This window comes from Asterias amurensis, chromosome 7 (genome assembly GCF_032118995.1).
Source record: "Asterias amurensis chromosome 7, ASM3211899v1".
Classification (NCBI taxonomy): domain Eukaryota; kingdom Metazoa; phylum Echinodermata; class Asteroidea; order Forcipulatida; family Asteriidae; genus Asterias; species Asterias amurensis.
Window position 1 is genome coordinate 22,542,025 of NC_092654.1, and position 13,781 is coordinate 22,555,805.

The 13,781-nt window shown below is 37.2% G+C and overlaps 1 protein-coding gene across 1 annotated transcript; it reads left to right on the top strand.

Moving 5' to 3' along the window:
- Window positions 1–425: 425 nt before the first annotated feature.
- Window positions 426–6,244, top strand: LOC139939596 (uncharacterized). Its single transcript, XM_071935614.1, has 7 exons — window positions 426–456; window positions 932–1,045; window positions 1,214–1,327; window positions 1,514–1,627; window positions 3,277–3,390; window positions 3,617–3,730; window positions 5,937–6,244. The coding sequence occupies exons 1-7, from the start codon at window positions 426–428 to the stop codon at window positions 6,242–6,244; spliced, it is 909 nt and encodes a 302-aa protein (XP_071791715.1).
- Window positions 6,245–13,781: the final 7,537 nt, after the last annotated feature.

The following is a 13,781-nucleotide window of genomic DNA, read 5'->3' on the forward strand; positions in this document are numbered from 1 at the left end:
GCCTCTTGCAAACAAAAGACTGTTAAAAATTTCCCTTTCTCTCAAGGTAATTTTAAATGGAACAAACTACCAAAAGATATTCGCAAAGTACCAACTACTGTCAATGTTATTATTATCTATTTGGAAATTTCACATAATATAAACACAAAGTTACAAAACAAATTATACGAATAGCAAATTTAGTATTTTTAAAGGTAAACTTCATGCTATTGATATGGGTACCATCACCGGGGGGGGGGGGGGGGCGGCTCACATCATGTAAATCATTGCTGCTCAGTCACCTTAATTCACGTGTATATCCCGATATGTGGAGACTGTGCAGTAATTCACCAGGACCATGCAGAAACAGAACATAGGTAACAGCCGTGGGGGATAGTAAATCGGTTGCTAGGGTTTTAGTCCCTTGTTTCATATAGCACGTCGCGATGGCGGTCAACATCGCCATCATGAGGCAATGTAGTACATTGATATCGGCTGAGTATAATGATGTATGTTCCAGAGAAAGATTTGTAAAAAATAAACATCTATTAAAGGCACTGGACACTATTAGCAATGTTTACTCAAAATAATTGTTAGCATAAAAACTTGGTAACGAGCAATGGAGAGCTATTAATAGTTGTTTTGGGTAGTTTCTCTCCCAAATATTAAAGTACCTGGTAGACATCCGAAAGCATAATAATTCATTGAGGCAAAGAAGGTTTTTTTTCTTTCAATGATCTCTTGCAACTTCGGTGACCAATTGAGTCCAAGTTTTCACAGATTATTTTGTTTTGTTTTTTTGCATATTTTGGGATACAACAAATAATTTAACAACTACCAAAATAAAGGTGTCCAGTGGTTTAAAATTCCTAGTTTATAATTTTACGTTCAAACACTCTGACTGGGATTTCTGTTTAAGAAAGTTTGATTGAATATGTTTTTATTGATTTAGATATTGATGACTGTTTAGCAGCCCCGTGTCTGAACGGAGCATCTTGCATTGATGGAAATTACAGCTTCACATGCACGTGTGTTGACGGCTACACTGGACCTGCTTGTGAAACGGGTGCGTTGAAATTTTTAACTAGAGTCAAGACACCTTTTAGGGAAATAATATATTCTTGACACAATAGGCATCACGACCCAAGTAGTGTTTCGACCCAATTAAACATTTGTCCTAAATCAGTGATATGTTAACTCATGTTTTGCGTTCTTTGTCTTTCAATGAAAATAGATATTAACGAGTGCAGCTCAAACCCATGTACGAATGGCGGAACGTGTACTGATGGAGTGAACAGCTTCACATGTACGTGTGTTGACGGCTACATTGGACTTGCTTGTAAAACGGGTGAGTAATAAACGGTCAACTAGAGTCAAGACACCTTTAAGGAAAACAATGTATTATTGACCCAAGTAGCATCACGGCCCAAGAAGCATGTTGTCCTAAGTAGTGTTTCGACCCAATTAAACATTCAATTTGACTGGAATCAGTAATCTGTTTATTTTGCGTGCTTTGTCCTTCCATTGAAAATAGATGTCAACGAGTGCAGCTCCAACCCATGTATGAATGGCGGAACGTGTACTGATGGAGTGAACAGCTTCACATGTACGTGTGTTGACGGCTACATTGGACCTGCTTGTGAAACGGGTGCGTTGAAACGGTTAACTAGAGTCAAGTCACCTTTTTGGTTGTGCTATTTTAACATTACTCTATGAAAATAATGTATTCTCTCCTACACCATCTCTTCAGAAATTATTTATTTTAGTCCCAACCGAAATGTAGTTGAGTAATGGTTTTAAAACAGTTTTCAGAGTAAGTGTTTTGTCTAAATGCAAGAAAACTTCAGTGGAAACAACAATATCGGGTGAAATTTTATCGTTTAAAATGTAAGCAAAGATGAACCGCACACACGACGTGACCGCCATCTTGGATGAAATTTGCACGCGTGAAAGGCTATTAGCGGCTGAGAGTTTTGAGCAGCTCCCCCTTGCACCTTTCCATTTTGTTATCATCAAATGGCGGTCGATGACGCAACATGATGCAACCCATCCATTTATCCATACAAAATACATAAAATAGATCAATGATTCAATCTATACATTATCAATACCATAGACTTGTCAAATGCCCCTCGCTCTAACCCTCGGTCAAACAAGCAAAGAAACAAGCAAAGAAACAATCAAACAAACAAACAAACAAACAAACAAACAAACAAACAAACCCTTTTAAACTGACAAGCCTACTCTCAACAAAAAGGAACTTCTTTTCAAAGCGAATTATTAAAGTCACCTGGAAATAGAATTTTTTTTCTTTCAAACATAAGAGTATATGCTTACGAACAATAAAAAAAATTTTTTAGTAATTGTTTGTCACGATTTATATGTTTAAAAAATACATAAAGTTGTTTGGGGGGCTGACTCCGCCTACCCCTTTTTTGACGTCAATCGAGGCAGACTTTGCCTGCAATGCGTACAGTAAACACTCGTGCGAAGTACATGTTCGTCCAAGTCGTGAGTTGGTACATTTCAAAAAGTGTTTTTGCTGCATTCAGCAGCAATACACCTGATCGGCATTGCCGGAAAAAAATATTTTTTATTTTTTTGAAACGTACAAACTCACGACTTGGTCCGTACATGTACTTTTCAATTGTGTTTACTCTACGCATTACAGGCAAAGTCTGCCTCGATTTACGTCACGAACTGCGCCCTCTCGGGTCGGGGTCTACTCTTAAATGTGTAAATAACATAAGAACTGATTTTTTAAAACCTTAGTTAACTATTTATTCACATTCCACTCATCAAAACACATATATTAGTGACAAAAGCTTTATTTTGAAAAAATACCACTTCCAGGTGACTTTAAAGATTGGAACAGTCTCCCACTCAAAGTAGTACATATCAAAACAGTGTCAACATTCAAGAAAGAGCTTGATGCCTTTTGGAAGGAACCAATGATAGGATATGGGGTCACAAAGGCATAAGCCTAAACAATTTCTCGCATTAATCGTATGTAAGTAGGTATACTATAAAGTAAAAACAAACAAATTCTGTGTCTATTTAGACAATTTATGCCTTTTTTGAGAAATGACTTTCTAAATAGGTAAATTTAAAAACATTCAATGCATTTTGACCCGACCCAACTACATAGCGGCAAGATAGCGTCTTGGCCCAAAACAACATCACGACCCAGGTAGCATGTTGTCCCAAGTAGTGTTTCGACCCAATTAAACTTTTGACCTAAATTAGTGATCTGTTTACTTATGTTTTGCGTTCTTTGTCTTTCCATTGAAAATATAGATATCAACGAGTGTAGTTCAAACCCATGTACGAATGGAGGAACGTGTACTGATGGAGTGAACAGCTTCACATGTACGTGTGTTGACGGCTACAATGGACCTGCTTGTGAAACGGGTGCGTATAAACGGTTAACTTATAGAGTTAAGTCACATTTTATGAAAGTTATGTATTCTTGACCCAAATAGCATCACAACCCAAGTAACATGTTGTCCCAAGTAGTGTTTCGACCAAATTAAAAACTTGAACTTGGCCCAATTAAAATTTTGACCCAATTAAAAACTTGACCTTAACTCACTGATCTGTTTTCTCATGTGAGTTCTTGTCTTTCCATGGAAAATAGATGTCAACGAGTGCAGCTCAAACCCATGTATGAATGGCGGAACGTGTACTGATGGAGTGAACAGCTTCACATGTACGTGTGTGCAAGGATACTACGGGGTTTCGTGCCAAACAAGTGAGTATTCATTAAAACATGATTGATATCATGACTAGAGCAAGCCAGTCGAAACGTTGAGACCAATTTTAAGAACTGACTCCGCGGCAGGACAGTTAATCACGATCATATAAACTAAAGTAGTAGTTCCAGCCTATTTCTATACCATCCGCCCTGCATGGTAATAGTTAAAAAGCAGGTCAGTTCTTTTCAGAACGTGAGAAGTCTCCCGAACATCCGATAAATCTACTCCGCGGTAGTAGAATAAAGAAAGACAGTTCTCTAAAGAACAAACTCTACCTGGCAAGTAGATACACTCATGGTGTTATCGCAAACCAAATATACATGATTGATATCCACAATCAATTTCCCAATTCAATAACCATTTTTAAAATAATGAAAATAATATAGGCTTGGATTTGCAACGACTTAAAGTCACTCGACATGTTTGGTATAATTGTCAAAGACCAGTACTCTCACTTGGTGTAGCCTAACATAATGCATAAACAAAACTGTGAAAATTGGGCTCAATATTGGTCATCGAATTTGCAAGAGAATAGTGAAGAAAAAAAACATTGTTGAATTACTTTGTGTGCTCTCAGATGCATGATGAAAGGCTTGAGCTGAAGTCTTAAATATTTGAGTGAAAAATTTAACCCTTTCTCAAAAACTACGTAACTTCATAGGGGTCGTTTCACACAATGTTGTTGTTTTTTTAGTTTTTTTTACCATCAACAGCTCTCCATTGCTCGTTTACCAAGCAAGTTTTTTATGCTAACAATTATTTTGAGTAACAACCAATAGTGTCTAGTGCCTAGTTGAAATGGTAAATAAAAATACACATTTAAAACTCCCAGGCCAGAAATGGCCCGGCTTCCCGGTAATAGTAGGGGTCTTGCCCGGTGCCCGCCCAGAGGTTTGTTTTATGTACAACATCATTTGCCAGTCGTAGTTCGTAGTTTTTTCAATTGTTTTTTTTTTTTTTTTTTTTTTGGGGGGGGGGGTTTCTTAAAAAATACCAGGACATTTTTTGAGGATGGCAATTCTAAACTACAAAATAAAAAAATTGCGGCCCGGAAGAAGGTCGGACCTGTACTACTGTATGGAAATGTACCAGATTATTAGCAGTGAGAAAGCCAATAGTTGCCATCCAGCTGAAAATGGCAGCCCTTACAAATTGCCCCAAGCGGCAGGGTGGTACACTTAAAGACAGTGGACACTGTTGGTAATTGTCAAAGACCAGTCTTCTCACTTGGTGTATCTCAACATATGCATAAAATAACAAACCTGTGAAAATTTGAGCTCGATTGGTCGAGTTGCGAGATAACTATGAAAGACAAAAACACCCTTGTCACACGAAGTTGTGTGCTTTCAGATGTTTGATTTCGAGACCTCAAACTCTAAACTTGAGGTCTCGAAATCAAATTCGTGGAAAATTACTTCTATCTCGAAAACTATATCACTTCAGAGAGAGCCGTTTCTCACACTGTTTTATACTATCAACCTCTCCCCATTACTCGTTACCAACGGAGGTTATATGCTGATAAATATTTTGAGTAATTACCAATAGCGTCCACTGCCTTTAAATGAACGGCACTCTTGTCAAAGGATACAAGGGGGTTGTATAACAAAATGCCATTGGGTGGTCATTATATGTTGCTGACAAACATGTATCGTTTTTAATTATGCCGCTTTCTAATTTGACATTCTGTTGCACTTTTCAAACAGAAGCTTAAACGTTTTCTATTGTTGTTCTCTCATTAACTATTCAATTTCTAGTACAAAGGTAAGGGGTTGTATAAAATGTCATTGGGTAGTCATTAATAATGTTGCGGACAAACATGTATCGTTTTTAATTAAGCCGCTTTCTGCTTTGACATTCTGTTGCACTTTTTAAACAGAAGTTTTCTATTGTTGGTCTCTCATGAACTATTCAATTTCTAGTATTCTTGTTGTTTTGTATAACCTTGTATACACGCATTAACACATTGTTTGGTTACCTTTGTCTAGATGTTGTTTGTTTTTAGTTGTTTTCCGTCTTAATGCTGTTCCTTGACAAGCCCTGCCTTTTCGGAACATGCCTCCGCATTATATGTATATCAGTGTATCCTCTAATTACAAATGTCAATGTGGAAATAAATGTTTCTTCGAATTGAATTGAATTGAATTGAATTGAATATTATTATCATGAATTTATTTTATTTCCGTTTGTCCGTTCTTTGCCAAGATCTCATTCGTCTGGTCAATGGCGGCAGCCCAAATGAAGGCCGCGTAGAGGTGTATTATAATTCGGAATGGGGCACAGTTTGCGACGATTCCTGGGGAATAAATGAGGGACACGTTGCCTGCAAACAACTCGGCTATCCGTCCGCTTCTGCGGCCTGGAGTTTTGCTCACTTCGGCTGGGGAGTGGGAAGCATACTTCTCGACGATGTAGTATGTACTGGGGATGAAACGAGTCTTTGGGATTGTTCTTACATTTCGACTCACAACTGTGTTCATAGTGAAGATGCTGGCGTAACGTGTAATGTCTAATAATATTGCTGACTGTTGTGTTTTACCACTCTCTAAATGTACAAGAGTGAAAAACACCACTCTTTACATTTCGAGTTGTCCCTCATATGGCTCTTCAAGAAGAGTGGTGGTTATTTCATTCTTTTAGAGGGGTTTCACTCCAGGACAGAGTGAAAAACCACTAAAAAAAAGATGCAAACTTCAATCTAAAATAGTGGAAGACCACTCGAAAAAGAGTTGACCCTCATATGGCTCTTCAAAGACTGCCTTTTCACTATTTTGCATTTAGAGAGCATGTAAAAAAAATATGTTACCCTTTTGGGTCGAATCAGTACCTCCGCTGTTCCGAAGGAAATAACTTACGGTGATGATCTATCACAGATGTCCCCATTCGATGCGCTAATGTTAATTCCCATTGTGTACATTATAAGGCAAAATACGTTTAGTTTGTATTATGTTGATAGTGCTACATTGTAATAATAAAGATACCGGACACGTTTTGTGATTGTCAAAGACCAGTCTTCTTACTAAATTATCCCAACATAGTAATAAAGATACTGGACAAATTTTGTGATTATCAAAGACCAGTCTTCTTATTTGTTTTTTTCCCAACATATGCATAAAATATAAAAAACATATGAGAAAAATTGGGCTCAATTGGTCATCGATGTTGCATGAGAAAATAATGAATGAAGAAAAAAAAAACGTTGCACAACTTTGTGTGCTTTCAGATGCATACTAATACATTATTTGAGAGAAATTAACTCTTTCTCAAAAACTATGTTCAGTAGAACTTGTTTCTCACAATGTTTTATCATATCAACACCTCTCCATTGCTCGTTACCAAGTAAACTTGTTTTGGCAACAATTATTTTGTGTTATTACCAATATAGTGTCTAGTGCCTTAATCACATTTTAAGCTGGAGGAGATATGGTGTGATATTTATAAACGAAGCGAAAACATACGGACAAGTGTAATTAGGTTTCTTACAAACTTTCAATCTGTTTGTTGGCCAATACGCCACTTGGGTCAAAACACAACTTGTGCTAGAAGAAGCTTCTTGTGTCAGGAGGCTACTTGGGGCTAAATACTACTTGGGTCAAAACGCCACTTAGGTCAAGACGCAAGACCATACTTGGTTCGAGACGTTACTTGGTTCGAAACGTTAGTTAGGTCAAGACGTCACTTAGTTCAAGACGTTACTTGATTCAAGGCGTTACTTGGGTCAAGACGTTACTTGGGTCAAGACGCTTCTTGGGTCAAAAAGATTTGGTTCAAGACGGCACTTGGTTCAAGACGTATGGGTCAAGAGGCTTGATGTTGTAATGATACATGTATGACACATACAAATGGCAAGTGCAGTGCAAGTTTGTTTCAGCCGTTTTCATTATGATTTATAGATAACATCCTTGAACAACTAACTCATTCATGAACCCTCTTCATTTTGATACATAAGTTGTCTTTAAGTGTTCATGCGAAGCGAACAGAACATTAAAAATTGACGGGATAAAAATAAGCCGGACACGCATATTACACACGTGTTCACTTCGTTGCATTTTGACAGAAAAGATGGCGTGCCAGACTGGTTTCTCAAACGAGATAACTGACCATTATTGATTTTTAAAAAGCACCAAGCATGACCTCGATCACGTAAAGACTTCTGTAACCTCATAATTTATTAGAATCGCGACTCTTTACATTATCCCAACAGACTAACAGGCAGCTTAGTGGAAACTTTCCTGAAGTCTACTCATCTATGTACTTTCTGTAGGACAAGAAACACAATGTCCACAGATCTACACTAAACTTACACAGTTTGAAGATAATGATGGTAGAAAGCTTTCCTGAAAATATTACTTGCTGTGGTGCTGTAGTTTCTGAGAAATGAGTAAAACAATGTCATGAAAAAAAATATTATAGCATGTAAAAACGTATTTTCATGACATTGTTTTACTCGTTTCTCAAAAACTACAGCACCTCAGAATCTAATATTTTAAGGTAGGTTTTCTACTATCATTATCTTCAAACGGTGTAAGTTTAATGTAAATTTGTGGACTTTGTGTTACACAAAGTACCCAAATACTTTACCAGCCAGAAAACAAAATGTGTCTCGATTAAAATAATTATATACCCAAAAAAACGCTAGAGAAGGTACAGAGGCAATTCACACGCTTTTGTTTGGGTCTGCCGAGAAGGGTTTTAATTGATTCTGTAAATGAAATTGAATATTCTGACATTTCCTTTCAATTACGTTTGTTATTTAAATGTTTATATAACAAATTTGACATTGACACGGACACTCTAATTCCCATTAATTGTAGACATATCGAATCTGTTAAATTTGTCCATCATCTGGCTCGTTCCAATGCTGCCCATCATTCTCTTTTTCACAGATTCCCTAGATTATGGGACGAACTACCGGCCTGCATTACAGATACAATTATCCATAGTTTATCCTCCTTCACAAATTCCCTCAGGAATCATTTATTAGTCCCTGGCGAGGAGGTCCCCTTGACCAAAACAGTTTAACTTTCTAGTTGCCTTGCCCATTCAAATACCTTGTTGCTGTTTTTTATTTCTCAAATTTATAGTGCCTTTTGCATAATTAACTAGAATCTCTCTTTTAACGATTTTGTATTTTTAATGCCCATTAGTGCTTTTATAGTTTTAACTGCTTGTATAGTTCTATATTTTTGGTAAGAAATTTATGGTAGGAAATCACTTTACGGTCCAATCATCTGCCACATCGCAGGAGATTCTGTACCCTCCACTACGGTGGACTTCGTAAAAACTTCTTCCTATATAGCGCCCTCTTTTGAATCATCCTCCTTTAGATCATGTTAAATTCCGATATGGGGACATAATCTCCGGTGCACAGATTTCCCTAGGACTATGGCACCAACAAATACAACATTACTATACATAATTTGATGTACCTATTTGTACAGTGTGCAATCGATGTTAATATGGGACTAGCGGAGAAGACAGAACATTCCAGTGGAAGTGTCGTGGCCGAGCGGTTAAGAGCACCGAATTCAAACTCTGGTGTTTCTAATCAGCAGAGTTTGTATATACTCAGCGCCTTGAGCACCTTGTTTGGTGGATACGTGCGCTATATAAGACTTTGATATTATTATTATTCCCTTACAGTGGATGACTCTGGACGACTAAATGGATTACTCAGATATTCTGTTGAGGAGAATGGACGATAAAGTGTAGATTCGTGAATAGAATGTACGAGCCCAAGGCGAGTAAATTGTATTCACGAATCTGCACTTGAGAGTCTATTCTCTGACTTAAACTATTTCCCCCATTGGTTTATAACAGATTCAATTAATTGGGTTTCTCAATGGTAACAACACTAGTCTATCTAATTTCGTATGCGTTAACAAACAATGGTTGGTCACATTTTATAAATATTTTACAACATATAGACACACTTCAGTGCTTGCAACATTATCGAGTACAACGTCAGTTTTGTAAACTGAAAGATGACAAATATTCAGCTATAGCCGATGTTTTGTTGCACGTCATCCTATCTTTCAGTTTGGAAAGAAATTTCAAGTTGAACTATATCTACACTCAGCTGTAGATTATGTTACGAATCTACACTTAACGAATCTACGAATCGTTTAGTGTAGATTCGTTCACTTTCAACAATAGAGTGACGTCAAAGAAATAGTTTAAGGCATCAGAGTTTGGGTTAGTGTCTGGGCCAAGACTTCAGACGTAGCTTAATCTACCCTGTGGCAAGATACACACATGGTGTTACCGTAGATTGACTGTATTGATACACCACCATACAATGCCTCAAAACACATGTGTAATATAATTGTAATTCTACGGAAAAGAGAAACTTACCATGTTTAGTCCTTTCTATGCTTTGTGGTGAATATTATTCAAACTTTCGAGGCTCCATTCTGAGTAAGTTGTAGGCCCTACCTTTCATATTAAACATTATTCAGTTGATGTTATTCATGTCAGATTCACTGCAGCAAACGCCATCCCCAATAGTATCTTGGTTTTACATACAGTGTTTCGTATCATCCCTCCATAATGTGCGAGACTTTGTATTTTTTTGTCATGTCCGCAGCCCCAATCCTGCTCTGTTCAATGTCTTGCGTGGTATATACAGTTGAAAAACAGTCCGAACATGCCACCAGATGCACAATGGAGTCCTTACACTGTCAAGAATAGCACATGAGTAGGGGACCTGCAGCCGATAAATTATGATAATCTCGAGTTTTGACGAGTAACCCCCTCCCCCACCTCCTTTACGAATTTGGATACGGAGTTTAACTCGTCCTAAGTCCTAAGATTAATCCTAAGTTCGGAAGGGTGTGGTGAAATCGACAACTGTATACGTCTCGGAAAGGACACTGTTAGTTTTAGCCCAGGTTGGACGCCTTCATGTTGCATACAACGCGACACTGACGCCCTACCAGGGCTAACTCTGTTTATGCCCCTTTTTCAGGCGCACGAAGATATGGGAAGAAACAAGCAGGCGGAAGAACCATGTAGAAAAGAGGTGTGCATATAGAAATGTATGATGAACAATGGACTTGTTTCATGAAAAGGTTGAGGAATGTGCTGTTCAGTCCACAATGTGATCCCAAATTCCAATTGCACTTGGGTTGTCGTGCGGGTTCGAATCCCGGTTTCGGTTATTGTAATTGTTCCATTAACAACAAGAGTTTTTTCCTTCGTGTCCCATAATCGGTGGAAGCCTTTTAAACAGATAAACTAATCAATAACAAACTGAGGTTACTTTGGCATTATTATTAACGTTAATTAGTTAAATATGAAATGATGGCAGTCTTTTATACCATAAAGTGTAGATTCGTGACCTACAGTGTACTCACCTTAGGATCATACATTCCACGAATCTACACTTTCTCCTACATATTTTAAAGGAGCATTCGCTACCTGCGCGGATCCGCAGTCGATGTGTAGACACTCGACTTTACGCTTAATTTGTATTGTCTCATTGTATTTATATATCTATTTTGATGAAAGTAACAATACAGAGTTATAATTGCTTCTAATTCGAAAGGGAGTCAGGAGAAGAAGGTGTAAAGCCATGCTCCATCTTCAGTATGTAAACACACTGTTCTTTTTGACTGTAAATAACCAAAATCCTTAGGTGTTCTTGAGGTACAGTTTTCTGAAACATGACTTCATTTCAGTGTGAATATTTAACAGAAAAAAATTATTCTAGAAGTATAAAATTCACAATCAGCAAGCTTTCAGACTAAAAATTAAACCGATATATATCTATGCTTTCCAATCCTTTAAATGTTTACAATTGCTCATCTGTATTCTTAACATTTCTTTATAAGTTAATTATTACAGTTGTGTTGTTTATAAAGAAATAATTTTGTAATTTCAAAGTCTAGTGTAATAACTTTGTCTCCCTGTATATTTTTAGGCTCCATGGCTTACCATAACAATCATCATATTTAGAATAATTGGAAAACACCAATGAAAGCCTCTCTTTCAAGTGCACTTTCAATTTATAAATCCTTAAAAATGTATATTTATATTTACATACTTAAAAATATAAATGCATTATATACAAACAAAGAATGGTATTGGTTAAGAAGAGCTATATTTTAGACCTTTTCACACCTCGGTATTGTATGAAACAAAAACGTTAAAGGAACACGTTGCCTTGGATCGGACGAGTTGGTCAAAACAAAAGCGTTTGTAACCGTTTTTTATAAAATGCATATGGTTGGAAAGATGTTTTAAAAGTAGAATACAATGATCCACACAAGTTTGCCTCGAAATTGCGTGTTTTTCCTTCTACTGTGCGAACTAACATGGTCGGCCATTTATGGGAGTCAAAATTTTGACCCCCATAAATGGCCGACGTGTTAGTCGACGAGGTAAAAGGAAAACCACGCAACTTCGAGGCATGTTTGTGTGGATCATTGTATTCTACTTTTACAACATCTTTCTACCCATATGCATTTTATAAAAAACGGTTACAAACGCTTTTCAAACACCAACTCGACCGATCCAAGGCAATGTGTTCCTTTAATACAAGCTGCCCTTCAAAAATATTTGTTGACAATCTCAAAGAGTTAAAGACAATGGACACTATTGGTAATTGTCAAAGACCAGTCTTATCACTAAGTGTATCTCATCATATGCAAAAAAATAACAAACCTGTGAAAATGTGAGCTCAATATAGTCGTCGAAGTGGCGAGATAATAAAAGAAAAAAGAAAGAAAAATGAAAGAAAAAACACCCTTGTCACACGAAGTCATGTGCTTTCATATGCTTGATTTCGAGACCTCCAAGTTCTAAATCTGAGGTGTAGAAAATTAAATTTGTGTAAAGTTACCTCTTTCTCGAAAACTATGTCACTTCAGAGGGAGCCGTTTCTCACAATGTTTTATACTATTATAGGGTATTTGGTTACAATTATATACACTTACCCTATTTCTGAGTCTGGGCAGAATTAAGCTTCATTTTGGCGGCGCTGGTCAGCTTTGACTTCATTCAAATTAATAAGATCTCACAAATACAATTACTTAACTACTATTTATATTTAACTATTAAGAGATATTACTTTATACCCTAATGGTGTCCTCCAGCTGAAAGGTTGCTGTATAGGAGTAGTGTACTACCAATTCAGTTTCCAGTCAGCCTTTGGACAACCACAATAAATGAACCTAAATACTACGACTATATAAGTTAGAGAGATACAACCTTTCTGTACCAAAAGCTGGAGAAGAGTGAGGGTGGTTTATTGTCTGCATTTGCTTTTATATGGCTATGTACACTAAGGAAAAAGATTAGGGCCTGCTCAATAGGCGTAAACAAAGGAACTTACAATAGGCTTTTATACTACACTGGGGGTTTTGGAGTTCATTGTTCACCATTTACAGCTGACATTCCCAGATGGTCATATACAATAGGGGAATGGTAAAAGTCTCCAGTGCGAGCACTAAAAGCTAACACATGCTTGGCAGCTGTTAATGGAATTCACTACATCTAGCCCCCTCCAAGATCACAACTTCACAAGGAAGTGATCGATAATAATATACAAAAGTTATTTACAAAATTTCATCTATCTATTACTACGGTATGTACATATCTACTTGGCCACCGTACATGACGTCCAGAACGAGTAATTCTTTCCGACTTCTGTTCAGGGGCACTGGCTGGTGTTGGTTTTTCAACAACATGTGTTGTTATAGATTTTGTCTCTGAGTCAATGTGAGCAACCTTTAATCTATCAATGCTAACTGAATCTTGTTTGCCATTTTTTTCGATTATAAAGAATTTACTCTTTCTGTCGATGACTCGGTACGGGCCTTGATAAGGTGGTTGTAATGGTTTCTTTACCGAATCTACACGTACAAACACATGGGAACATGAATGTAAATCGGTATGAATGTGACTTTTGCGTTGATTAGGTCTTGTAGACTCTGGTTTTAATTCAGACATGTGTCGGCGCAAACGGTCAACGTACACGGCTGGGTCTAGACTATCAAAATTACTGACCGGGACTAAGAGTTCACCAGGTAATCTCAGAGTGGATCCAAA